Here is a 26,712-nt window from a genome sequence, read left to right as displayed (position 1 = left end):
AAGCAACGAAGAAAGAGATGGTGAAGTCATTTGCTACTGTTGTCCCCTTGCTCAGAGTTGGACATCATTCCCAAGCCTAAGCTGTCTAATGGGGTGTCCTGTACTCTCAGGGGCCATGGTGTCTGATGGGGCACCCTGTATTTTTGGGGGCCACTTTCACCGTTCACCTCTTTTCCAGGGACACTGATCCTCCTGTTTTCCCCAACACACCCTGCCCTTCCCCTGCAGTCAGAGATGCCTCCCTGCTCCTTATCCACCCAATACATTCTCATTGTCTTTTCCGTTTCAGCTGTGAATGCCTCTTTGGACATTTTTGATCAGGCTTGTTACTAGAGTTGTCAGGGTCAGAGCCTGGACTCTGGCAGCCCCTAAGAAGCCATGTTTGGTGTCAGAGGTGCACATAGCTAAGAAATCTGGTCAGGGTGTGCTCCTGCCCACCATGATCAGAGATGCCATAATTGGAAGTCTGGGGTGCCTCTACGCACCACTACTGTTGTTTCTGCTGTAGTCTCTTCTGTAGAACTTTCCACCAAGATGTCTGGACTGTGTGAGCTCTTGTTTAGGAGACAAGCTTCCACACCAGTAGACAGCAAGGGTTCCAGCCTTCTCCTGGGGAAATTCCAACTCCATAGGATGCATTGTGCCAGTAGTCTCATGGCTGGGGTGGGGGTGAGGGTGCACATCTGTCTCTTTAGAACATCTTCCTACTGACCAGGATGGCTGGCAGGTCAGGACCTTCTCCACATTTCCACTGCACAGTATCTATACCTCCATCAAAAACAGCTGGTCCATTATTTTCAACATTCCTTCTACCCCTGCCTTCCTACACAGTCTAGGCTCTGTGAGGGTAGAGGCAGGGCCTGGTATCGATGCCTAACTCACAGGAATCACAGGATGTTTTGTCATCGAGTGAGAGGCTGAATGGGTCTGGCACGGTTTCCCTTCTCCCAACCAAGCGCTTAGGGCTTCTTTAAATTCCAGCGCTTCTCAACTATGCTCTGAGCTAGAGTGGGAGTTCTTACAGCTGCACCTCTTAATCTGATGACACGCCCGCTGGAGACCACCCATCCGCACGGAACACACACAAATAAAGCCTGAAGTCCAGGGACATACAACCTCCAAGACAGGAAACCCGGGAAACCCGGAAACTGACTTGGGATCCAGGATATAGGAAAAGATGAGTGTTAAAAGGAAACATGGGAACTGGGAGACAAATGAATTTTCCTTGAATTTTCAAAAGCACAGAACAAGAAGCCAGCTGTGGTTTTCCACAGGGAGATGGGCCTCCTGTCCTTCTCTCCAGCCAGCGTTGTAGGTGAACTTGTAGCTTCTATGACCAGTAACAGTGGCTTCTCTCACAGAGGTCAGAGTGCCTCGTCTCCTGTGTCCAGTGAAGTACTGACTAAAACTGTAAAGAGAAGAAGGTCTGAGTGTCTGTCATTCTCTCAGAGAACCCTGGGCAGCACAGCAGCCTCAGGGAGCTGCCCTAAGCCCAGTCAGCACATGTTATAGTAACTCTTAGTCTCCTGATGTAATTCATCTTGAAGGTTTACTGCCTCCATCTGCCAACCTAGGCCTAGTCCTGGAAGTTTCCACCCTCCATACAATCTTATCTAGGTCTAGAATGTTTTCAACCTCTGAGACTTACTGCTGAATAAACTCACCGCTTCTTAGCTCTTTTTGAACTCTGGCTGGCTGGTCCACTCTGGTGGTCTGGACAGGTGGTTGTTTTGGACTCACTACTGCGCTGGGCCCATGGTCATCTTGTCTTGGGTTAGCTCCTGCCTGGGCAGGCCATTCAATACATTTCTAAGTGTTGAGTAAAGCCTGCATTCCTGCAGGCCTGTATGGTAGGCAATTGGGTCAGAAAGACTGATAACATTTTTTAAAAATTACCATAGAGCTGACTGTAGGGCTCAAACTTTAGTTCCATACTTTAGGAGGCTGAGGCAGAGGGATTGCTATGACTTTGAGGACAGCCTGTGTTACATAGTGAGTTCCAGGAAGGCTTGAGTTACAATGTAAGAGAGAGTCTCAGAAAGAAAAAAATTAAAAATTAAAAATAAAACTGTTACCACTGAAAGCCAAGTGGATGTCCATGGCCTGTGCTGCCACCAGAAGCCTCTTCTGCTACAGAAGAGGGCCATGTTGGTGATCACTATTGCCACCAGAGACCATGCTTAGGTCCATGGCATGTGCTGACACAGGAGGCCATGCAGTTGTCCATTATCCATGCTGTCACCAGGAACCATGTGGACATTCATGATCCATGCTTACCATAAAAGACAGGGAGCCATTTTTGCCATGGTATTGATGGCTGCAGATTCACCATTGAGAAAGAGACATAGAAGGCTTCTGTGACAACCCCTACCCTTCTCCTACAAAAAAGTAACAGCCTAGACAGAAAACCACCAAAGAGAACTCTTAAAAATGGTGATAAAGATGCTGAAGTGTAGCTCTCCACAATTTATGGCTTCTTATGGGGCTAGGAGTGGAAAAAATTCAGTTATCTTTAATGGGCTGGCCACTGAGAGTTTGTCCATGCTCCAGTGAGTCTATGGGCAACACAAATTGAATTTGAGCTGGACCTGGGAGGACTAGAAAGTGAGTGTGATTGGGATGCATTATGAGAAATTCCCAAATAATCAATATAAATATTACATTGGAAAACTGTGATCACAGGACTCATACTAACAATAAAGTGAGAAAGTGAATAAAAATAATTGAAAAGGGAAAATATCTTTATAAAATTATAATTGCTAATTAGACTATAAAAGGGAAGGTAGTTTGGGAGCCTAAGATAAAATTTCAAGGGTATCGTGTGGGGTACTGGTATCAGTGACTTTAGAATGAGTCCTACAGATATAATACATATCCCTAAGAATAAGTTTGATTCATTATTCTTAACATATTACAAGTAGCAACAAGCAGAATAAATCCTTCTCAATTCAAACAATTCCAAAGGAAAGTGTCTTCCAGCTAAGAATTTTAGAGTGCCAGGAAGACAAGAGCAAACCAGCAAACCCATAACAGGGATGGGTGTGTGTGTGTGTGCTCCATCGAGAGAGAGAGAGAGAGAGAGAGAGAGAGAGAGAGAGAGAGAGAGCTTTGAAAGAATGAACACCCAAGTTCAGAACCCACGTGAAAGGCAAGGTGGGACATGCCTGTAATTCCAGCTCCAGGGAGTCGGAGATAGGCTGATCTGACCTCTGGACTAGGCAGTTCAGTCAGAAAAAGACCTTATCTCAGAAAACAAGATGGAGAACAACGTTATTTAATTATTCATTATCAACTGTGTGTCAGTTCTGAAGTACTAAAATGAAAGGCACAGTACTGTGTCAAGGTCCAGTCCAGTGTCAAAACAAGAAAACAGCACCATGTGATTATAAGTTATGAAAAGCAAGGGTTGACATGTCCTCCCTGGTGCCGTCACACTGTGAGAACTTGGTTGAGTTACTGAACAGCTCAGAGCCCCCATTTCCTTCTTTGTCAATCAATAATTCTAATGCTGCCTGCTTCCCAGTGTTCTGGGATCAACAGAGTGAGGTTGCAGCAGGAGTCACGCATACAGCTCTGCTCACAGTGTAGGTCTGGCAGTGGTGTAGACGGTCCCTTAGAAGAGGGGCAGCAGCTACAAAGACAGGTAGGGATGGCGAAGTTCTGACAAGGACTTAGTGGAGCTAGCAAAGCTTGATGGCTATCTGAGAATGGAGATGGGAAGTGGTTGGGGGAGTGTGGTCAGAGCTGTCCCAAGCAGTAGCCAGGATTTGTATCTGGTCAGGGGTAGGCATGTGTGATAATTTGTATATTCTTGGCCCAGGGAGTGGCACTATTAGAAGGTATGGTCTTGGTGGAGTAGGTGTGTCACTGTGGACGTGGGCTTAAGACTCTCATTCTAGCTACCTGGAAGTCAGTATTCTGCTAGCAGCCTTCAGATGAAGATGTAGAACTCTCAGCTCCTCCTGGACCATGCCTACTTGGATGCTGCCATGTTCCCCCACCTTGATGATAATGGACTGAACCTCTGAACCTATAAACCAGCCCCAATTAAATGTTGTCCTTTGTAAGACTTGCATTGGTCACGTGACCAATTACTTTTGAAAGTAATCTGCTGTGTTTGAGGGACTTTATGGCACACTGGGCTGGGTTAGCAGTTAGAGAGCAAGAGAGCAAGAGTGGTGGCTGAGGAGACTGAGGTGGCTGAGGTGGCTGAGGGGGCTGCTGAAGCCTGGTTTAGAGAAGAGAGGAAGGCAACCAGACCTCTTCAGAACAGCGGTGCATGTCAGCTCCATTGGAAAGATGAACCCACAGAGGAGGATGGAGGAGGAGGAAGTCAGAATGGTATTGTGTGCTTTAGACAAGTGAGGGTTGGTCAACTCCGTTATACTTAACAGTTGGACCAAGTAATAGGAGCTTCTCCATGTTTTACTCATCCACATTTTTCAATAGAATTGTTTTGTTTTGTTTTGTTTTGGGGGGGGGTGATATGTTCCTTTCTTAGCTTGTTACTTCCCTTGAATATTGGTACTTTCATATCATATAGTTCAGAACAGAACTGTGTGACTCTGTGAAGAGATAGAGCCTACAATTAATAGTTCACAGAATTCTTTGTTAATTAAAAAAAAAAAGACTTACTGATGATATTTGTGTTGGACTTCCTCAACAGATTATTCTAAATTATTTTTCACTAACATCCTAACAGCACCAAAGGAAATGTGGGTTACAGGAAAAATGCCTTGAAATGGTTTGTTCCTCCTGAAAGTTATTCTGCTTTCCAGCATGCTCTCTGATTGTGCTCCATGCATACAAACTGCATGTGTGCATGCACAAATGCAGCCTTATACCCTGCTGTGGAAACCTAAGCGTGTTACACGATATTATTTACATAAATAGCCTCGGCTCTTCTCTTCTTGAGAAGTTTATTCATTAATTTGTTACTTTCTTACTCCTCTCTAGCTCCTGCTACAGCTAAGGTCTTCTGGGCTCCCATGTGAAAATCATCTGTTGTTGGGTTTGGCCCGTTGTTTCCCTGTGAGCTTGCTAGGGTTTGAAGCAGTGGAAGAGACCAGGTGCTGGAGGTGAAGTGGCAATGCTGAGGAGATACCACCGTAGCCATGGTGCCCAGTGGGAAGCAGTTTGGTCACGTGGCAGGGGCGGAGTGGGGTGAGGGCCCACTGTGAGAACTGATTGGTGCTGTGTCAGGACAGAGCAAGCCCTCTCCAGGTCTTGAGGACTTCCTGCTCATCATGCTGTAGCTTAGCTATGGAGATTCTTGCAGGGTGGACCAGCCAGCCAGCAGACTCCTGAGGTCACTAGACCCTTTTCTTTTTTTCTTTCTTTCTTTTTTTTTTTTTTTTTTTTTTTAAGGAAGACACGGTTTATTTGGATAATGGTTCTCGAGGGAGAGTCCACAATGACGCAAGAGGAGGACGGGAGGTGGGAACACAGGAGGCCGACTCATCACCTCTTCAATTGCAAATACAAAGCAGAGAAATCAAACTGGAAGTAGGATGAGGCTATGAACGTTCAAAGCTTACACTTTGAAATACTTCTTCCTAAAAGGCTGCAGATGATTCTCCCAAACAGTGCCACCAGCTCACTCAGGATGATGCCCTCCAGGTCCATCCATTTGGCTAGGAATTTCATAAATTCATTCTTTTTTAATAGCTGAGTAGTACTCCATTGTGTAGATGTACCACATTTTCTGTATCCATTCCTCTGTTGAGGGGCATCTGGGTTCTTTCCAGCTTCTGGCTTTTATAAATAAGGCTGCTATGAACATAGTGGAGCATGTGTCCTTCTTACCGGTTGGGACATCTTCTGGATATATGCCCAGGAGAGGTATTGCTGGATCCTCCAGTAGTACTATGTCCATTTTTCTAAGGAACCGCCAGACTGATTTCCAGAGTGGTTGTACAAGCTTGCAATCCCACCAACAATGGAGGAGTGTTCCTCTTTCTCCACATCCTCGCCAGCATCTGCTGTCACCTGAATTTTTGATCTTAGCCATTCTCATCAGCTCATTAGCTCATCATGCTGTAGCTTAGCCATGGAGATTCTTGCAGGGTGGACCAGCCAGCCATCAGACTCCTGAGGGCACTAGACCCTTTTCAAACAAAGTCCTTGATTTTCTCTTGATTTACAGCTATGGATGAGATCTTTGATTTAGCATGTTTATCTTAAAGTCTGCAGGCTTACTTGCCCTTTATAGAGACCACTGGAAAATTAGTTAAAAGCTGGGAAAACTATGAGACCTTATATAATTTTATAGTTTTTTTTTTAAATGGTGTGCATGATGGGTTATGACATTCGCCGCACTGGTTAAAAAGTGTTAAAGTGTGTCACCAAAATAGCCATGATTTCAAACATTGTAACGTGGTACTTGGAGGCTGGAACAGGGGGAGCAGGGGTTTGAGGCTCCCTGGGCTGTATAGTGACCTTGTCTCAAAGTAATAATAAATGAATAAATACACCTAAGAATTAAAATGTGTTTCCAAGCTGAAACGAGAATGACTTACAGCATTGTGGCTGCCAGATAACTTATGACATATTTGTTCTAATGTTCACATTCTATAATGCCTGGGCTATTTTTCCAGACTTTCTATAAAGTTAGGTATCTCAGAAGGCAAGCCAGGCGAGTTATGAAAAGACAAACCTCATCTTAATATCAATCTGTTTCTCTAGCCTTCAAGTGTAAGACATGGTTTGCTTATGAAATCAGTCAGATGTTCGCCAGAGAGATCAGCTGAGCATGCACGTTCCCTTGAATATCCTCTCTTACCAATAAGGAACATGATTCCACCAGCAGAGATGATGATTTTATTAATAAATGCTTCTAACAAGAATTTGGGCAAGTTAGACACATATTTATAGGTGGCTGAATGCTTAACTCAGTGGTAAAGGTGTATACTCAGAATTCCTGAGGCCCAGTGTTCAATCCCCAGTATATAAAACTCCTAGGAAATACTGAAAATAAAGCAGGAGAGTTAGTACAAGGTCTAAAAGACCCTTAGTCAGCTCAAAACAGGTCTCCAAACTTTTAGCAGATTTAAAGGGAAATCTTGGTAAGAAGACAAAAGTTTTAAATAAATACCAGCTAAAATGAAGGACAGAATTTTAAAAAGCTATGTTTAATATAACCTATTTAGGCAAGGATCACCAAGAAATACTAAATATGCTTCTTTCTAATGGAGCCATGTAGTAGTGAACCCCAAGTCAAGCGCCCCAGCAGCACCCCAGGTGTAGAACAGCCTGACGCAGGGACCCCCAGGGGATGGGGCAGCACTCAGGCAATATTAAACAACACGCCGAGGCAGAAGCAGGCAAACACAGGCTACAAGTCATTGTACAATTAACTGGCATTTGCTTTTCAAAAATCGTCCTGGGCTGGGAAGATACATCAGTCTCAAAAACCATGAGAACCCAAGTTTAATCCCCAGGACCCCATATGGAAAGCTGGGTGTGGTGGCATGAACTTACAAAATCCCAGCACTGGGGAGATAGAGATCGGCAGAGCTTTGAGGCACACAGGCATAGTCTAGCCTAATCAGCCCTTCCCACAAACAATGATTATACCAACAAAGCTGGTAGCACCTAAGGAAGATGACATCTGAGGCTGTCCTGTGGCACATGCACACATGCACCCATGCACACATGCACCCATGCACCCATGCACCCATGCACCCATGCACACATACACACATGCACACATGAACACATGCACACATGCATACATGCACACATGAACACATGAACACATGCACACATGCACATTCATACCTGAAGGATTTAGGTAAGGGATACAAAGATACTCCTTCTAATACTCTTTGAACCTCCCTGTAAATTTGAATGTTTTTAATATAGAGTTGGAAGATGTTTTATATTTATGTTGGTGGTGTTCCAACCAGGGGTAGTATGACTCAGCCAGAGCAGGCACCCCCATCCCAACATGCTCCCCACCCCAACCTTCAGTAACCAGTTCATTGCCGATGTCTATCTATCTAAACAGCTATTAGCTAAGCAGATCCAGATGTAAATCTGGGGGAAATGTTCAGCTCTCAAAGGCCTTGTGTGCAGGGCTCTGTTCCTGGCAGTGCTCTGCCTTCCTCCCACTGATCCCAGTGATTCCAGGCTCAACTACTTCCAAGCAACTCACATTTTCCAAGTGAAGTCTCTGCTCATGCCATTTCCTCGGTCTGAAAGGCTGTCCCCATTATCTTTATTGCTTGTCAAAGTCACAATCTTTAGGGTTAATAAAATTTTCTTCCTCTTTGAAAGTTCAGCTAGACCAATACCTTTGCCTTTCAGTTGGAAGCAGTCATACCTACTGAGTGGTCCTCACACTTCTCTTAAAACACAACGCCCTTTTATCTTGCATTTGGTCACCGTGTCACAGTGCTTCCACACCAGGGAAGCTTTGTTGCTCTCTGTCACACGTGTTGGGTACAGACTTCTTAGGATGGTGTGCAAGGGACTTAGGACTTGATGCCTGCTTCCTGTTGAATCCTATGCCTTGAGATCACATCCCTCAGTGAACCTGATTCTATGCTATAACCTTCCTTCCCTCCGATTCCTGGGGACCTTGGCTCTATGTCCTTCAGTGCTGTGGCTCTGGAGAAGCAAAATGCTTGCAGACATGCTGGGAACCCAGAGCCTTTCATTCTCACAAGGCTGTGGTTCTGTTGATAGCTCACCAGACCACCACACTGGCTGTTTTCCTGTGTGCCACCTTACTAGGCAATTTAGCCTCTTTAAAATGCTTTTCCTTTTATTGAAAATAGTTTCTTTTCTCAAATAATATATGCTGATATGGTTTCCTCTCTCCCAGTTTCTCCCCACTTTCCCTCCCATCCAGATCCACCCCCTTTCCGTGTCTCAGAAAAACACAGGCTTCTAAGGGACAATAATAAAATATAACAAAATGTAATCAAACCAAAACTATCACATTGGAGTTGGTTAGGACAAACAAAAGGAAAAGAGCCCAAGAGAAGGCACAAGAATCAGAGACCCACTTGTTCAAAAACTCAGGAATCCCATGAAAACACAAAAGTGGAAGCCATAACACATACACAGAGGACCTGCGCAGAATCTAGCAGGAGATTCTGTGCATGTCGCCTCAGTCTCTGTGAGGTCATGTGAGCTTTGATCATGTTGATTTAGAGGCCTTGTTTCCTTGGTATCCTCCATCTCCTCTGGCTCTTATAGTCTTTCTGCCTTTTCTTGCCCAGGGAGCCCTGAGCCCTGAGGGATGGACCTGATGGAGACATTCCATTTAGAGCTGTATTTTTCAAGGTCTGTGCTTTGCATATTGTCTGGCTGTGGGTATCTGTATTTGTTCCCAGCTGCTGCAGGAGGAAGCTTCTCTGGAGATAAACTTAGCATCTTTTTATACCTCAGAAAGACAAACCCTGGCCTCTGCCCCATAAAAGGACTCATGCATTTGGCTGACTTTGGGAGAATAAGAAAGACTTCATAGTTAAACACCAGAACTATGCAGCAAGGAGGTACCAACTGCCCTTTGCTGACTGAGACCCAGCAACCCCATCTTACTGGACTCTCTTCCCCCTCCCTCCCAACTCCAATCCCCCCCACAGTTAAACCTTGGAACCAGCCAACCCCAAAACAAACAGAGCAGTAATACCAACAAGCCTAGTAGTTTCCTCTGGAGCGATTTGCTGTGTGGTTCAGAAAGTCACCACTGCACTGTGTAGTTCTACACCTGCCATTCTGTTTCACTTCTGTTGTGGAATGCTGGCCTCTGAATACGGCAGCCACTATGATTTCAGTCAATGAGACCCACAAGATCAGGCCACTGACATTCTCTCATAAGGAAGTGGGAGGGTCCTTAGACCTTTGTCTGAGATTCCAACCACTCGTTCCTTCTCATGCCTGCCTGTCCATCTTAGCTGTATGGAACCTGTCCGGCTATACATGGTCTTTTTTTTTTTTTTTTTTTTTTTTTTTTTGAGACAGGGTTTCTCTGTGTAGCCTTGGCTGTCCTGGAACTCACTCTGTAGACCAGGCTGGTATACATGGTCTTAGGAGAGATGCTGCAGTAGTTAGAAGGTAAAAAAAAGGCTAAGGGACAAGAACAGCAGGGTTGGGACATGGGGTTCTACTGTGGGGAAGTTGCCATTCGTCATAGGATGGGGTTTTGGTGATGCAGCTCTTCGAGAGTTACCAGTGTTCTACACTACAAGCAACCCCTCGCTCATGCTCCTGAAAGCCAGCTAAGTAGATCTGTTAGTTCAGCAAACAGACTTGCACAGGATTGTTCTGTCATTGATGTGTTCATAGTGAACATTCATGTCTTCCCAAGAAAACTTAAGGTGACAAATGCCTTAGACTATTCTGTTTTTTCTGTTAAGTATGAGCATCCTGCTAGCTTTTCAGGTGACTCTAACTCTTAATCTAAGACTGCCCAGGTAGGGTTATCACCTGTTACTGATGGTCAGGACATGGGCTGGGACTTTCCAGGCTCTTGGCTTCTTACTCAAAAACTGAAATGAAGGCTTACACAGACTTGCAAAAGTAACAAGGAAAGTTTTTCAAAGCAAAGAGACAGGTCAGATATACTGCCAAGAGTGTCAACTGGGCCGGCCCATGAGTGAAGGCACTCAAGGTCCCCACTGTTGTTTTGGGTTTAATTTTATGGTGTTCAAATTAAGTTTTTGGTCACCAGATGTGTAGTTTGGGTGGTCCTTTCTTTAACTGACAAGTTTTTATTACATAAGCCCTCACTGGCTATACGTGTCATTCCCTACAGTGTAGTCATATGCACACCCAATTAGGAATATGCATAGACGGAAACTAGGGCATGGAAAAGAAGAGTTCACGTAGACGACAGAGTTTGTCTCATAGCACATGCCCCCAAACCAGTTAAGGCCAGATCAGCCATCTGTTTTTTGTTTATTTTGTTTTTGTTTTTTCTTTATATATATACCTGGATACACTGGGGACATGTTTGTAGAAAGTATGTTTAATGGTCTTTAGGGAGATCTGTGTGTACTTGAAGCTTGATACAGTGGTGGCCTTAGGTCGCTAACAGATTGCTCGTGCGTTATTTTGTAAACGGCTGCTTGTTCACTGTGCATGAAGGTAAGAGGCTCATGCTGCCAAATGCATTGTTAGGAAAGTGGTGTTTGCCTAGCCAGAACCTAGTGGAGTCCCAGGTTGTTAAACTGTTCCCTGTGCTCGCTTGCCTCAGGCTCACAGGAAGAGGCCTCACCATAGCACTGTGATTGGACCACTGCTCCCATCTTTCCCTTTCATGGTTATCATGGTCTGTGGTACCTGGGTGTCTACCTACCCAGGCCGTGGATGTCTTGGCAGTAAACAGCACCTCCTTGTCGTCTAGGCTTCCAGCTTCTATATTAGACTTCCATCAGTGTTATGCCTGTTAAGTGAATCCTCAACAAACTGAGCAATTACAATTCCCAGACTTGATACTACAGGTCTTTAAAAGAAAATTTTCAAAGATAACTGTCAGCTGTCTCAGAGAATTCCTCCCAGGTCGGCACATTTCTGAATCTCATAGAGTGGAACAGAACACTTACGTACCAGGTGTTCATTAGGGCAATTATCTGAGAGACTCAAAATCAAAACACAAAAAACAATTAAGAAGGTGTCAGGTTGGCTGGAATAGGACATGTCTCTCATTGGCCTCATTGCCAGGAGCAGGTGGCACCTACAGAGGCCTGTCTGGTCTGCTGGCTTCCACTTCCTGGTTGACTGTCAGAGTTGTTTACTCAGCCGCTGGGCTATATGGTAATACGTGAGCAGGGGCATACTGACATCATGAATACCATCTTGTCAACAGATGATCACGTAGGTCTGAGTCTACCCAACAGAAATTCGTGACATACAGGCAACATCTGTGGCCATCTTGGGCAGAAGGATGACAGGAATATTTTATGGTTTTATTGCACAGATGAAGAATGTTTATTGAGACGAGCGGCTCTAGGCCTGTTTCATGTAATTGGTTTATTTATGGAACCATGCAGCCATCGCCAAGGTCTACCCCAGAATACTTTCGTCACTCGCAAACCAGACGCCTCTGCTCAGCCTGTCCCGCCCTCCAGCTGGTTCAGGCAAGCGTGGGTCTACTTTTCCGTATGTTTGCCTGTTCTGAACTTCAATGGAATCGCGTGTGGTGTTTGAGGTCTGGCTTCTTTCACTTAGAATCATATTTCCAAGGGTTATTCAGACAGTGGCATACACTAACACTCCTTTTTCTTACCGACTAGCATTCTATTGTAGGGATAAATTGCATCTTATTTATACTTCCATCTCTTGGTAAATATTCGTGCGTTGCTTCTGAATACCATTCCTAAGAACACTTGGGCACAAGTCTTGTGTGAAGATATGTTTTAAAGATTTATTTATTTATTTATTTTATGTGAGTACGCTGTTGCAGTCTACAGATACACCAGAAGAGGGAATCAGATAGCATTACAGATGGTTGTGAGCCACCATGTGGTTGCTGGGAATTGAACTCAGGACCTGTGGAAGAGCAGTCACTGCTCTTAACCACTGAGCCATCTCTCCAACCCAGTGGAAATATGGAAATATGTTTTATTCTTAGTTATAAACCCACAGTGTAGTATAACTGCCAGGCCATGTGGTAACCTTGGGCTTTACTTTCTGAGAAACAGTCAGACTGTTTTCCAGAATGGCTAGTCCACTTTTTTTTTTTTTTGGGGGGGGGGCAGGATTATATGTGTCAGTTTTCCCATAACCCTGCTTACACTCTTTGTGTCTCTTCTTAATTATAAACATCTTAGTAAATTAGTTGTGGTATCGTATTACATACTTAAGCAACAGCTAATATCCTAATCCACAGTTGAGTACATGTCCTTTAATGAGCAAATAGAGTATTAAACATGGCATTTCATTTTCATATTTTAATTTTAAAGTTGTGATTATGATGATGATGATGTTGGGGTGCGTGTGCTGAAGCCCATGTGTGGAGGACAACTTTATGGAGTGTTTTTCTCCTTCTCCCTTCTGTGGGCCGAACTCTGATCCATCCGGCTTATATGACAAGGGTCTAACCTTTTTTTGTAAGTAAAGTGTTAAGGAGCATACAGACTGACAAGTGTCTTATTTAACAAGTGAACTTCTGTAGCTAGGTTTTGAAAATTCCAGCTTGTCTACAAAAGTAAAATCTAACTGCCTCAGAGATCATTCCCTAGAAGATGCCTCAAAGGATAATAAATACTTTTTATTTTTGAGCATAGGACACAGAGATGAACTCTGCATGTCTTGGAATAGCTCAACTCCTCCAGTTCTTCTAGCATTAAAACCAAAAACAACCTACATCCACATCTGGAATGCAGGCTGTGTGTGCTGGCTCCACAAGGCAGAGTTTGTGCTCTGACAGGAGAGTCCTAGCAAAAGGCTCCACAGTCCTAATGAAGTGAAGGGCAGAGTCATGCCATTTGGAGCTAGTGCACAGGACTATTAGACAAATGGAGATATCACAGTTAGGACACAGGCTTGTGGCAAGTGCTTTCTCCTTTGATCTGGACTTAAAAATAAAATCTTTTTCTTTAAATGAAAGTTATCTAAAGGAGTAAAACAAGATCTGATATTTGCATAAGCCATTTTCCGTTATGGCTCAAACATTGCACTTAAGCATAAACACAAGAAGCACAGATCCCTAGCTGTTTCTGACTCTGCTCCATCAGTGGGCCTTGGATTCACTGAATTGGCAATAAATCCTGCTTGTGTCAACCTGATGGAGTCCTGCAATAATCTTTATACAAAACAAGAGCAAAGAGGTTGAGGCTGTGACTTAGCAGAGAAGCTGGCATGCCTGAGGTCCCGGGTTCATCCTCAGCACAAGCAAGCATGCAGGTGTGCACACACACACACGCACACGTGCACACACGCACACGTGCACACATAGCAGGGTGGTATCTGTAACCCAGTTTATCAATTCATCAGTGTTTTTCAGAAGGTTTTGACAGTCAGTTCTTGGGGAAACTGCCTAGACTCAGCATAGCACAGTCTGTGCACAGCAACAGAAGGGCTCGGGGATGCAATCTGTTATTTCATTTTTAAGCCTGGAAAGAAAGTAGGCTATTGGTGGTTGCTTATGCCTCTAGATCTTTTACTAAAGATCTGTTCCCTTTCTCTTTCAGAAATTAAGCTTATGAAATGAACTAAAGATTTTGAGGGGTTTCGTTGTTGTTATTGTTAGGAATGAATAAGAACCTACTGACAAATTCCCCAGCTGTATAAAGTGCTTTCAAGTGAAGTCGGATCACTTGGTTCGAATAGCATTTATCTGAACACTGATAGAAACAGGTGATGTCTTAGGAGTGTTCTAGCTCTGGAACTCTGTAGCATTTTTTAACCAAAGTATTAGAGACAGCTGAAATTTTTATTTAATGGTTTAGTGGTAACTAAGACTAGTAATTTTCTTACCAAAGTCAGCCCGCACTTCGTTAGACACAAAGAGGTGGGACCCACAATGTACCTTCATTTAGCTGTTATCAATGATCACTCTTCTATGCTATTAGTTTGTAAAAATGGCTCTTGGCTATATCCCATACTAAGTTGTACTTACAAAATGATCTTTATATTTTCAGGGCATGACCATACTTTCCAGACACAGAAAACTGAGGGAAGTTTCTGTGTCCGACTGTGTCAACATCACTGACTTTGGAATTCGGGTAAGATGAATAGGGTTTTCTGCCGAAGGGTTAAGACTAAAAATTAAGCTCCAATTGAGTAAACATTATAAGTTCCAATAGAAAAGGGGAACAGGAGCTGACTCACACGCGGGACTGGGACTCACGCACAGTCAACTCCGGGTGTCATGGTTTGAAGCTAAAAGGTTGCTTACTCAGCCCTTAAAAGGCTATGAAGCCTTTAGGAGGTGCAGCCTGGGTGGCAAAGTAGACAGCTTCACCAGCTCTGGAAGGTTAGAGCTAGCCCTGGGTCTGGCCTGTCTCTACTCCATGTGAGGAAAGAGCTCTCTGCCATACTGTGGCCACGAGGACTGCTGCCATACTTTCCCCACCACCATGGACTGATGTTTCTCTGAAACCATGGCCAGCACTGGCCAGCTTCCCTTGGCAGCTTTTGTTGGGTGTTTTTATTCACTGGAACACTAAGGTGGCTAGTGTGTTCCACTGGTTCTCAGCAAGGCCTCTGTAGCCTGAGGTGGCAAGGAAGCTTTGTGGCCTCATTTCCTCCCCATCTACTCTCTCCTGTCTCTGTGTAAAACTCATAGGATACATAGCTGCATTTACTTGGAGAGTGAGGAACGTCTATGTGGCTCAGAGTCCTTGCAAATTGCGAAAATATTCTATAAGAGAGAATATTAAAATATACAATCTAACCATGAAAACTGTGGGAATTTAGACACTATATAGATATCTAGCAGTTTGGAGGTCAAGTTATGTAAACATAGTTTGTAATGTACGTCGATGGAATGGACAACAGAAGTAAGTGATGGAGCAAGATGGATTGCTCTGTGCTGTAAGAGTTCATGCGAAGGGGAAGGGCCTGAGAAACATGCAGTCCTTGCACACTCCACATAAGCCAAGGAAATGTTTTAGCATCTTAAGTATCTAAATGAGTGGCAGGGGCAGGGGCGGGGGCGGGGGGGGGGGAGAGACAGACAAAGACAGGCAGAGAGCAAGAGAGAAAGAACATGCACATAAGAGAGAAAGAGAGAGAGAGAGAGAGACCACTACCCAAAAGTGTGTGTTGTGCATTGGACAAGGAAGAAATGAAAATTACGCTTGAGAAACTGTTAACCTATTGGAAGCATCGCATAAAAGTGTGTTGGGAGCTAAAAGATTCCCAAACTAGGAAAGCATTAGGCTAAGTAGGAAGAAAGGTGCGGCACTTTCTTACAGGGACTAAAAAGCTAATTGCTCAAGCGATGGGTAACACAAGCGTTAGCTGGGAAGTCTGTGGAGCGTGGGAATGTTTCTGAGCATGACAAACTCGATGGCGCTTTCCATGATGACTGGAGCAGTGCTGGAGTACAGCACAGACTGAAGAGCTGCATCGGTCAGCCCATGCTGAGACCTTAGCATAGCATGTCTGGGGCTGACGGAAGCTCAGGGACAGCTGAAGCACTCTTCTGATTTTACAGATGAGAGAACTAAAGGCCGAGAGGTTACAACTGATAATAAAAGGGATTACAAATGCTTAGGTACATGGAACTTGCTATGAAAAGAAGCCAAAAGATTCCTATAAGTAAAAGTTGTAGTTTAATTGAAAAGTGAAACAAGTATCACACAAGGCCTTACCCAGTCAGGCTTTCAAAAAAAAAATTGAAAAGGTGGCAGATCAAAGATTTAAAATACAAAGCCGTTAAGCATCATTGCAAATAAATGTGTCATTAAGATGACTCAGTATTGGGCTGGAGAGATGGCTCAGCCATTAAAGGCTAGGCTCACAACCAAAAATATAAGATGATTCAGTATTAATGTGGCATTATACTGTTATGAATGTCTTACATTGTTTTTGACAAGTCTTGATGACAAATCAGTCTACACAGACACACAGACACACCTGTCTGTTAATAATAATTTTTGTATGTATTTATGAGGCACAGTGCCATATTTTATAATGTTTATATACAGTATGAATCCATCTACTTAACTACCCACGTAAACACTCATTTATCCATTCATCCATGGGCCAGAAGTAAGATTTATATCATGCAGCGCATTGCAGAACTCAAACAACAGTGGAAGACTTGGCCCAAACGCCAGGAGTGCTGTTAGGGAAGCAGACTCAGTGACAGGACTCTAGTTTGCTTGAGAGAAAAGACTGGTTATTTGAACTAGTAGCTAGTAGTTAGTTCAGTTGTGGGCAATTATAAATGTTAGATAAGTATTTACTGAATGAATGAAGACCAAGACCAAAGTAAAAGTTAAGAATACTGGCATTCTAGTCTTGAGTTACATTTCTTAGAGAGGAGGCAGTTGTGTTTGACCGGTGAGTGAATCTTTCAGAAGTTTTCTAGTGAAAACTATGCTATGATACTAGCCTCTAAATATTCATCACATTAAAAATGCTTCTTGGAATAAGGCTGAGGCTAAGAATCAGAAAACTCACTTTCTGCCATTTGCTTTTGATCTTCTGGGCTCCAGGCACTGCCCCCCAACTCTTCTACAGTGCCTAAATTTACAGTGTTTTTAGGTGCTGGGGAGTCTAGGCAAAAGTGTGCACTTTTGTTAACTCTTATTATCATAAGCAAAATTCTGGCATGTTTTTTAAAAATTTAAACTTTCCAAATTGCTCTCTATTTTCACTGATCTAAAGACATCTTTTTAAAAGAATTATTTCATTATTAATTTCACAAGACCAGATGTTCTATTCAGAAAAAATTTCCTGTCTCATCATCTTTCCATTTATTCCTCCTCCCTGTTCTTGGTGTGTGAGTGTGTGTGTGTGTGTGTGTGTTGGCTTTTGAACAGTCCAAGTATCTACCTTGTTCAACCACCGCCCTCTTCTCGCAGACTGGCCTCTAACTATCCTGTTTCGGACATGCATGTCTGGAGTTTAAGAAGGGTTTATTCATGGACCCCGAACAGCAAACGTGAATCACGTCCTTGTGTCTCATTACTTATCTTCAAAACTATTCACTAAGTAGTCCTAAAATATTGTTTATGCAAGATTCTCATCAATAATATTTTTATCCATTGATATCTCCACCCTCCCGTGCTAGACCAAAGCTGATTTTGGTAGCCTTTGATACATCCTGACTCACAATGCCTAAGATGGGCTCTGCAAGTCAGCTCCCCTTAGCAACAATATTTGAAAATCAGAGATCAACACTGATTTCTATTTAGTTTCCAGCATTAAGTCATGCAGTAACTATCAAAGTATGAGAGTTTGATAACTACACCTATTCTCCAGGGATGAAATTTTGCTTGTGGGTTGAAAGGGGAAGAACAATCAAGATTCCTGGTCTAACCGGCCTTAATCCCTGGCCTCTGATGCAGCAGAGGCTCTGAACTGTCCTGTACAGGGAAGTAGAACAGGCAAACAGTTTGGCTTTCTTGGCTCTGGCTCCTGTGTCCAGGGAAGCCTTTGCAGTCATCTCTCTCCAGGGGAGTATTGACTAAAACGTCTATGATGAAGAAGCTCCCAGAGGATCTCAGGCTGTGGGATTTTTTAAAAGGTCCTAGGAGAGGAGCTAAATGATTTCTTAGTAGACTTAAAGGGATGGTCATCTGGTACTTGTTAAAAAAGCAGCAGCCACAAAACCCGGAACAATTAAGAGCTGCATTTTGGAAATCCCTGCCGAGTAGATTATCCACACTAAGGACGGTCTCGCGAGCTTTATGATAACACAGCAAATGCCAGGAGACTCATGGAATGTAGATGCAACTGGGGGTGGGGGTGGGGGTGGGGGTGGGGGACACAGATACCAGGCTTTATTGTTTCTTCATTGGCTGTGAGCAAAAGCAGGGATCTCAGCCCTGTGTTGCTCTTGACACCAATGTGTTTCCAATTGTCAGCCGTCCAACAGGATCTGAAACTTGCCAGACTTCAAAGGATGTGAACTTCAACAGTTTCTCAGAGTCCCATAGCATATAAGGTTCCAAGGGATTCTGGAGCACTGGGTACCATGTTCTCTTGGCAAAGAACTAGGTGAAGCCTAGTAAGCCCCGCCCCAGGCCCGGCTTCCTGCCCACTCCCACCGTGAGAGCCAGGAGACAGCTGAAGTTTTGCTGAATTTCATAAATGACCCACACATCTGTTATCTTCATGTAAGTGTCCACAGAGAACTACAGGGGGACATGTTAAAAGCAAGACAATTCTTAGGCTGTTTCTGCCATATGTAAGATGAAACTTGCCTAAGTTAAACAAAACCTGTCAGGTTGCCTGCAGGCAAAAACGAATTCCAGGAGTCCACTTTTCTATGACAGTATGAGTTTATGCCTCTACTTTTGATCCCTCTGTGATACCCTAGGGTTTGCCCATTGTGTCATGCCTGATGTGAGCAGGGTGCCTGCAGAGTGGTTCAGGAGGGCTGTAGTTCACTGGCTGTGGTTTCTGATAACTCTGGCAGGCCCATTTAGAATTTCCTTGCCGTGTTTCCTTTCTAAAGCCTTCATGACATTACAGGTTAAAGGTGGTATCCCAGGCAGGCAGCTTTGGCCCATAATTCCTGAGTCTACTGCTGAGAGACAGAAGACAGCATTTGTGACGTAGTGATGGTGCTGTCTCTGCCAAGCACTTCTGGAGAACACGTGCTCTGTCTTCCCAAAGCTCATTCATTCTCTCTCTCTCTCTCTCTCTCTCTCCCTCTCTCTCCTCTCTCTCTCCCTCTCTCTTCTCTCTCTCTCCCTATACTCTCCCTATATATGATACACACACATACACACACATATAAAATATTTTTATTTCCCTCTTGCAGATGAGGAAAGTTAAGGTTAAAAGTGTGTTAGGGTCACAAAACCCAACAAATTCTTGCCCTCAGATTTTTCTGCAAGGCTGCAAGCCCCTCTTGACTTGTGGATTCTACTATATATATAAAATGAAGGGACAAAGCTGTACTGATGGTTCCTGAACTTAGTTTCTTAGGAAGTCTGAGATGCGGGAGGCCATACTTAGTTGGCCATTGGTCTCAGTTGCCATTCTCCTGAAAACGTAGGGAAAGGACAAGACTAGAGAGGGTGACTGGAGAGAAGCTCAGAAGCTCTTCCTAAGACTTCCAGCCTAGGATTACTTAAGTCCTCTGCTCTTATGGTCTACAGGGACTCCAGGGAGGCCAGGAAACCAGACCACTTACCTTGAAGAAATGGAAAGTGTGTGTTATGGTTGTCCTTTGTCCAGCCTAGCTCATTTTTATTTTGTACATAAAATAAAAAGCAAGAATATTTGATCACACTGTAAATAACTATTTGTTATTTACTGCAAATAAAAATAAAAACAAACAACAACAAAACACCTGATTTTAGTTGTGGTGTGCCTCGGCCCTAGCACACACCTTAAATCCAATAGCTTTCTGTAAACAGGATTAAATAAAGTCAACAATAGATCAAGAGGTGGAGAACCAAGCAGTTGCCAGGGAATGAACATAGGAGAAACTATAGAGAGTAAGAGGGAGTCAGGAGGACAGATAGAGAGACACAGGAAGTGGAGGGAGGGGCATTCAGTTTGAAGGGGGAGGAGAACTTGCCTTTTGGGATGCTGGCTGAGGAGGAAGGTCATCTGGGCGCTTTCTCTGCCTCTCTGAGGCAGCAGGCATGACCTGCTCTCATAATTTGCCACCAATTTAGCATAAGTGCTGCACCAACATTTTTGCCTCAGGGTTTCCATGTCTGGAATGCAGTTGTGCATCTGGCTCCTGAGTCTTCATTGGTATAATCGAATGACTGTGATTTTGTTAAAAAACAACCACAACATTATTCTGGATTTTTTTTAAAAACAAACTTTGCTTACTAAATATAATTTACAAAGAGAGCTCCTTTTTTCATGTCATTCCCCAGTCTTCCCTTTAATTTTTCAGCATACATTCGGGTGCCACTTACTGCTTCTTTCTTTGGTTTTTTTTTTTTTTTTTTCTTTCCTTTTTCTGATCTCCAGTTCTCCACCTCCTGGCTTCTTTTTATACACCTGCCACACTGTATATTTTGAAAATAATTTCCCTCTTTTAGTCCAAGTATACTATAGGATCTATGACATCAGTAAGCTATGCAGGTTTACTGACAACCATAGGTGTCCTATTGAGAAAACATTTACTCAGAAAACAAACAAGACAATTTATCTTGCAGTTAGAAGGAAATATTAGAATTTCTAAGACTTTTATTTAGATTTTTTTATTGATAGCATTTGTTTGATTATATCTATTTATAACAACACCAGGACAGGACTTCAGGCTCTGCCGAGTGGGCAATCTAGCCAAGACCACCCCCACCTGCTCTGATGCCTGGCCGGATGATGCGTGGAGGCTGTCTTTGAGAAGATATACCTCCAAGTCTCATGACTGTCTGAGGTCCAAGCAACTGAAGTTCCATGTTTACCACATATAAGTCCAGAAATTGCATTCTTAGCTTTGAGCAAGCCCAACTAGTCTTCATTAAAGAAGTCCTTGAGAGCACAGTGTTTTCCCGGAATTATCAACAGAGGGAAAAACAAAACAAAACAAAACAAAACCTTCCAGCCTTGTAAGTGCTCCTAATCGGGCTGTAATGAAGCACACTGTCAGGAGACGGTGGCATGAAGAGAGACAACAGAGAGAGAAGTTTTTGGACAAGGAGCTGCCACTTGTTGAGGTGGATTAATCAGGCTTTGGGCAAAAGAACACTATTGTAGCAATCAACAAATATGAGTCAAACTTAGTCCCAGCTACGTACCCAATTTAGGAATGTAGTTTTTAACCCCTGACACTGTGACTCAGCCCAGAAGACACAGGAACACTCCGATATGTCGATGAAGAAATTTTCTGAAAAAGTGTTAACTCATGGCAAGATAGGACGACAGACTAGAAAGGAACCCGACTTGACCATGTTTTCATTTCTTTCTGCCTTCACTGTAAGAGACTGACTTGGAAGAGGCTTGGTGTAGCATTTTACAAGATACAGGAGATGGTGGGGTTGCTATGCGAGTGACTTTAGAGCTTTGGAGCTGGCAGGGCACAGGGCAGCTGTCTCTGGAGGAGAGGAGGGGATTTCACTGTGTGATCGAGTTGTAACATGTCTGCAGACATAGAACCTCAGGGTGACTTACACAGCTCTAAAGGAAACAATGGACTGTGGGACTTTAGCTCTCGTAATTTGCCACCGATTTAGCATAAGGGCTGCACCAACATTTTTGCCTCAGGTTTTCCATGTCTGGAATGCAGTTGTGAATGTATCAGAGACTTTAACATCACTTTTAGAGTTACTGAATTAAAAAACCTCCAAACATTTCAGTTTCAGAGACTAGCAGAGCCATCCAAGATAAAGGCACAACAGGGAATGGATCCAGGCAGTCCAAAGACACTAGCAGTGGGAGCTGAAGAGACGCCCTGAGGCTCCCTTTAAAGCTAGGAATTAATCTTATAGTTCTAAATTGCTTATTAATTATTATCATCCCCTGTGTGTGTGTGTGTGTGTACACATGGGTGAGCTATGGTATGTGCGTGTGGAGGTCAGAGGACAACTTTTGGGGTCTGTCCACTCCTTCCACTGTGGTTCTGGGTGTTGAACGCTGGTAGTCAGGCTTCTAGAACAAGCACCCTTACCCACTGTGTCATCTCCTTGGCCCCTCACAGTTTAAACATGGTTCTTGGTAGGACTTGTCTCTGGTTCTTACTCTGTCCATTCTCTAAGAGGAAATAGTATTACTGCATATCTCGCAACATCAAAATTCTTGTATTATTAAAACAGACTTGATTTCCTGGAAGACACTTCCATAGGACCAACCTGCATCCTAGTATTGAACTGTGCTGTGTTCTGAATGTGATGCTTATAAACACCTATAAAAACTAGCACCGTTCCATAGAGGACCCCAAGAGACTCACCACATTCTTACTGGCAAGTGAGCTGAGAGACAAAGCTATTGGTTCCAGTCAAAGGTGGATTCCTTCTGTACCACCCTGGATATGTCCCTGTGCTTGATTATCTCCAGCGACAGTGACCCTTCTATCCCCGACAGTGACTTCTTCTAATTTCTGGCAGTACTCAGTTCTAGACAGGTCAGATTTCCATGCAAAGTTAGTCACAGCACAGGGGTGAGTCAGGCACAGTAAATGCTGACCCCTGTGGAAAACCCAAGCTCTGCATGAGCTCAAGAGCAATCGCCCTTGGCAGCTGTGGTCAGAAAAAAGGTAATTACCAAGACTTCTTTCTCTCTGTAAGTATACATATTTTAGCATTGGCATCATACACAAAATCTACTAGCAGCTAATATTTAGTCTTCAAAAGTTTCAACTGTCAAAAGCTGTAGTCCATCACAGTGCTGCACCTGCATATGGATGGATGTATACACTGGAGTGGCTACGTCACCCTCATTAGCATCATCCCCTCTTACACTTGTAGTGAGAAGATTTAAAATCTAAGTGTAATTTTCAGTGTATGCCTGTGCTGGCTAGTTTTTGTCAGCGTCACCTGATCTTATTTTATTTTTATTCCTCCTCCCCCACACACACCCCCACACACCCCGACACACATGTGTGTGTGCACACTAGAGGCCAAAGAAGGCATCAAATCCCCAGAGTTGGAGTTCATGAGGTTATGAACGGCTTGACCTGATTACTGGGAACCAAACTGGTCGTCTGTCCTCTTAACTGCCAAGCCATCTCTCCAGATGCTCATTGGGTTTATATAGTATCCACTAAGCTGTGAAGTCATTGTAAAGCAGTAAACTAGCACATATAGTGTTAGGTGTCAGACTGGGACTTTTAAGAAAAATCTGCTGTGTTGCTTCTCTTCCCTTCCCTCCTGTGTCCTTCCACCCTCCTATTCCACCCTGCCTTAGTCAGGGTTTCCGTGGCTGTGAATAGACACCATGCATGACTAAGTCAACTCTTACAAAGGACAACATTTAACTGGAGCAGGCTTATAGGTTCAGAGGTTCAGTCCATTGTCATGATGGCAGAAAGCATGGCAGCGTCCAGGCAGGCATAGCACTGGAGACAGAGCTGAGAGTTCTGCATCTTGTTTCGAAGGTAAACAGAAGAAGGCTGGCTTCCAGGCACTAGGAGGAGGGTCTCCACCCCCACAGTGACAAACATTTTCTAACAAGGTCACACCTACTCCAATAAGGTCACATCTAATAGTGTCAGTCCCTGGGTTAAGCATAGTCATACCCCAGAGCCTCCTTTCTGTCACCTCATTTATTTAAATACAGATAGACATTATAAGCTGGGGTCCATAGATGAGACATATGGGTTTTGTCTTTCTAAGTCTTGGTTATCTTGCTCAGTATCATACCTCCCAGCTTCGTCATTTCCCTGAAAATCTCCTGACTCGGGTTCTCTTCCTAGCTCAACAAAATGTCACTGTGTCTGTACAGTGGGCTCTTGCTCTCTATCTGCTGATGGCTTCTAGGTTGCTCTACAAGGATCTGTGACAGATGATCACTGTGGGATTTCAAAATGATGCTACAGTATAGGTATGGCTTGCCTTAATTAGAAGAGGAAGCTCCAAAAAGGCTATATTATTTGTCAAAATTTCAGAGGTTATCATGATGGAAAGAGAGTAAAATTCAAAGGTGTGTTCTTCCCACAGTGGCCCTGATATCTTTCATCTACTCTTGCACCCACACCTCCTTCTACACTCATCTGGATATACCAATCACATACCACCAGCCGTGATATCAGACAGACTGGCTTTTGCTACCAGGAATGTGGTATTAATGAACTGTTAATTTGACGTGTATTTTTTGATATGCTGATTTGGGATGTACTGTTTTGTTGTCTGTTTTGTTCATGGGAAAAAAAAATCTGTATTTAGGGGACAGAGTGGACCATCAGAGTGGTTTCAGATGGACAGAGTGTTTGGAAAAAGACTAAGAGAAAGTAAAGGAAAACAAACAAGTAAACAACAAACACCTTTAAAGAACCCCTCCCCCCCCCCAAAAAAAAAACCTGTGACCTTGGAATCTCTTCCAGGCATACTGCAAAACCTCGCTGTTGTTGGAACACTTGGACGTCTCCTACTGCTCCCAACTGACAGATGACATCATAAAGACTATAGCCATTTTCTGTACTCGAATTACATCTCTTAACATCGCTGGATGTCCAAAGGTATGCATGGTGGCTGGAGCACTGACAGGATCCAGGCAGGGCTGCAGGGAGAGCTGCCTCTGTGTCTGTCGTGTCTGGTGGAGTCTTTGGATGCATTCTTCCATCTCCAAAGTAGCAGTAGCACGAGGATTTTGTTTCTGCCAAAGCTGCATTTATAAACATTCAATTATTCTCGTACAAATATAAGTTTTTTGTTTTGTTGTTTTGTTTTTCGAGACAGGGTTTCTCTGTGTAGCTCTGGCTTTTCTGGAACTCACTCTGTAAGCCAAGCTGGCCTCCTGTGCTGGGATTAAAGGTGTGTGCCACCATCACCCAGAATTATGTGCAAATATAAGTTTGTGCCAGAGATTCACTTAATTCATCAATGAGCAGATCAGCAAAGTCATAAAATCATGGCATACAGCATTAGAAAGAACTGAGTAGGAACTAAAGAAAGAATGTTGAATTATGGGTCTCAGGTTAGATCTAAAATTGGTTAATACCCTACAGGGCAACACAGCCAGAACCTTGGTTTAGAGTTTCTTCCAGACAGGAATAATTTGCATGTCTCCTGTATAAAAAAACACTAAGTATTAACATATAACTTCACTGACTTTGTTTGACTCTCTAGGCATTTCCTCAGTGGGGCAGGTAGACAATGTCCCTGTAGTCTGTCAAAAGGTTATTTGGTTATCTTTGGTCTTAACTTTGAGAGTCTATGACTTTCCTGAAAAAAGTAGGATGAAATAGCATGAAAGAAATGGTGTCATTACAAACACTGACTATATAATCCCTTACAGGGAGAAGTAAGGCACAAACTGCTGACACTTAAATACTTATTTTTCAGAAATTTTTTTCTGTGTACAGAAAAGTCAGAAATGGAGGTTTGTGTTTTGTTGTTTTAAAGGATGGAATAATACTTTCAAAGTATAATATAACCTGCTTTCTTTTGTCTTTAGAAACCCTGAGTCTAGGTTAATAAGGCAGATCAAATACACACACGTAATATTCCTTGAAGCCCTGCCACGATGGCCGCTGAGCAGTGAGGGTGCAGTAGGATAAGATAAACAGGAGGGACACAGGAGTAAGGAAACTGGGGACCTGAAAATAGGTGAACAGCTTAGGTGACAGAGCCAGCTCGGAATCCATGGGAACCCATGGGAACATGCTACAGGAGAGAAAGCTGAGGACCTCTGAGCCACACAATGGGCTTTAAGCTTGGCAGCAGCACTGACTTCTGGAATGCTGTTAGGAGGGAGTTAAAGTCTGTGTTAAATACTCTAGAGATGCAGCGAGACCCCAGACCTCCTCTGCTCCACATCTCTGGGCAGGACCCCACCCAAACCAGAAGCAGGGACATCCATTTTCTCAACCCTGACAGTTCTGAAGTTCCAGACAAGGAAGTCCTGTATTTCCCATCTTGAAAACCAAGAATGTCTCCAGATACTGCCAAATGTCCCCTGGAGAGCAAAACTGCCATTGTCTAGAGATAGTGAGGCAGAGCGTCTCTGCAGGGAAAGGCCATGCTGCACTGGGAGTTTGGGTACAAAAGTGTAATGGGGAACAAGGCTCCAGAATTTAGAGAGCAGACACGTTAGCATTAGCACTTTTTCTTCTCACTCAGAATTCAGACTGTGGCTGCCAGAACTTCCCTTCAGGCAGGAGATTAGATGCCTCTTCTCTAGAGACCTTGACAGCCTACAATGTAAGACAGAAAACTCCTGACAGGAGAGTGTTCTCAACCCAACCCTCCTAGGTCACCCTTCACTCAGGTTTGGAGCGAGGCCTACACTGTACACTTAGCCCTCACTCAGAGGCTAGCCTTCCGCCGATAGCCGTAATGCTTTCAGTTTAGAGATTTCAACATGGTCATATGTCACTTAGAGGTTTTATAATGGTTATAAAGAAATGATCAATGGATTTTTTTTATCATGCCTGACATGTTGTTGGCTAATGTATATAATATACATTTTATATATATATATATATATATATATATATATATATATATATATATATAT

General features: G+C 43.5%; 1 protein-coding gene across 2 annotated transcripts in view; it reads left to right on the top strand.

The window, feature by feature from the left end:
• Fbxl13 (F-box and leucine rich repeat protein 13) overlaps nucleotides 1-26,712 on the top strand; it is a 159,318-nt gene that overhangs the window by 128,087 nt on the left and 4,519 nt on the right. For both annotated transcript variants that reach the window (XM_021163602.1, XM_021163601.1), the window contains 2 exons: nucleotides 14,595-14,678; nucleotides 24,578-24,712. In XM_021163602.1, coding sequence (XP_021019261.1) covers nucleotides 14,595-14,678; nucleotides 24,578-24,712 — 219 coding nt within the window. The remainder of the gene's footprint in view (nucleotides 1-14,594; nucleotides 14,679-24,577; nucleotides 24,713-26,712) is intronic.

The sequence above is a fragment of the Mus caroli genome, chromosome 5, assembly GCF_900094665.2.
Source record: "Mus caroli chromosome 5, CAROLI_EIJ_v1.1, whole genome shotgun sequence".
NCBI lineage: Eukaryota > Metazoa > Chordata > Mammalia > Rodentia > Muridae > Mus > Mus caroli.
This window is presented reverse-complemented; position numbering and strand designations above follow the sequence as displayed.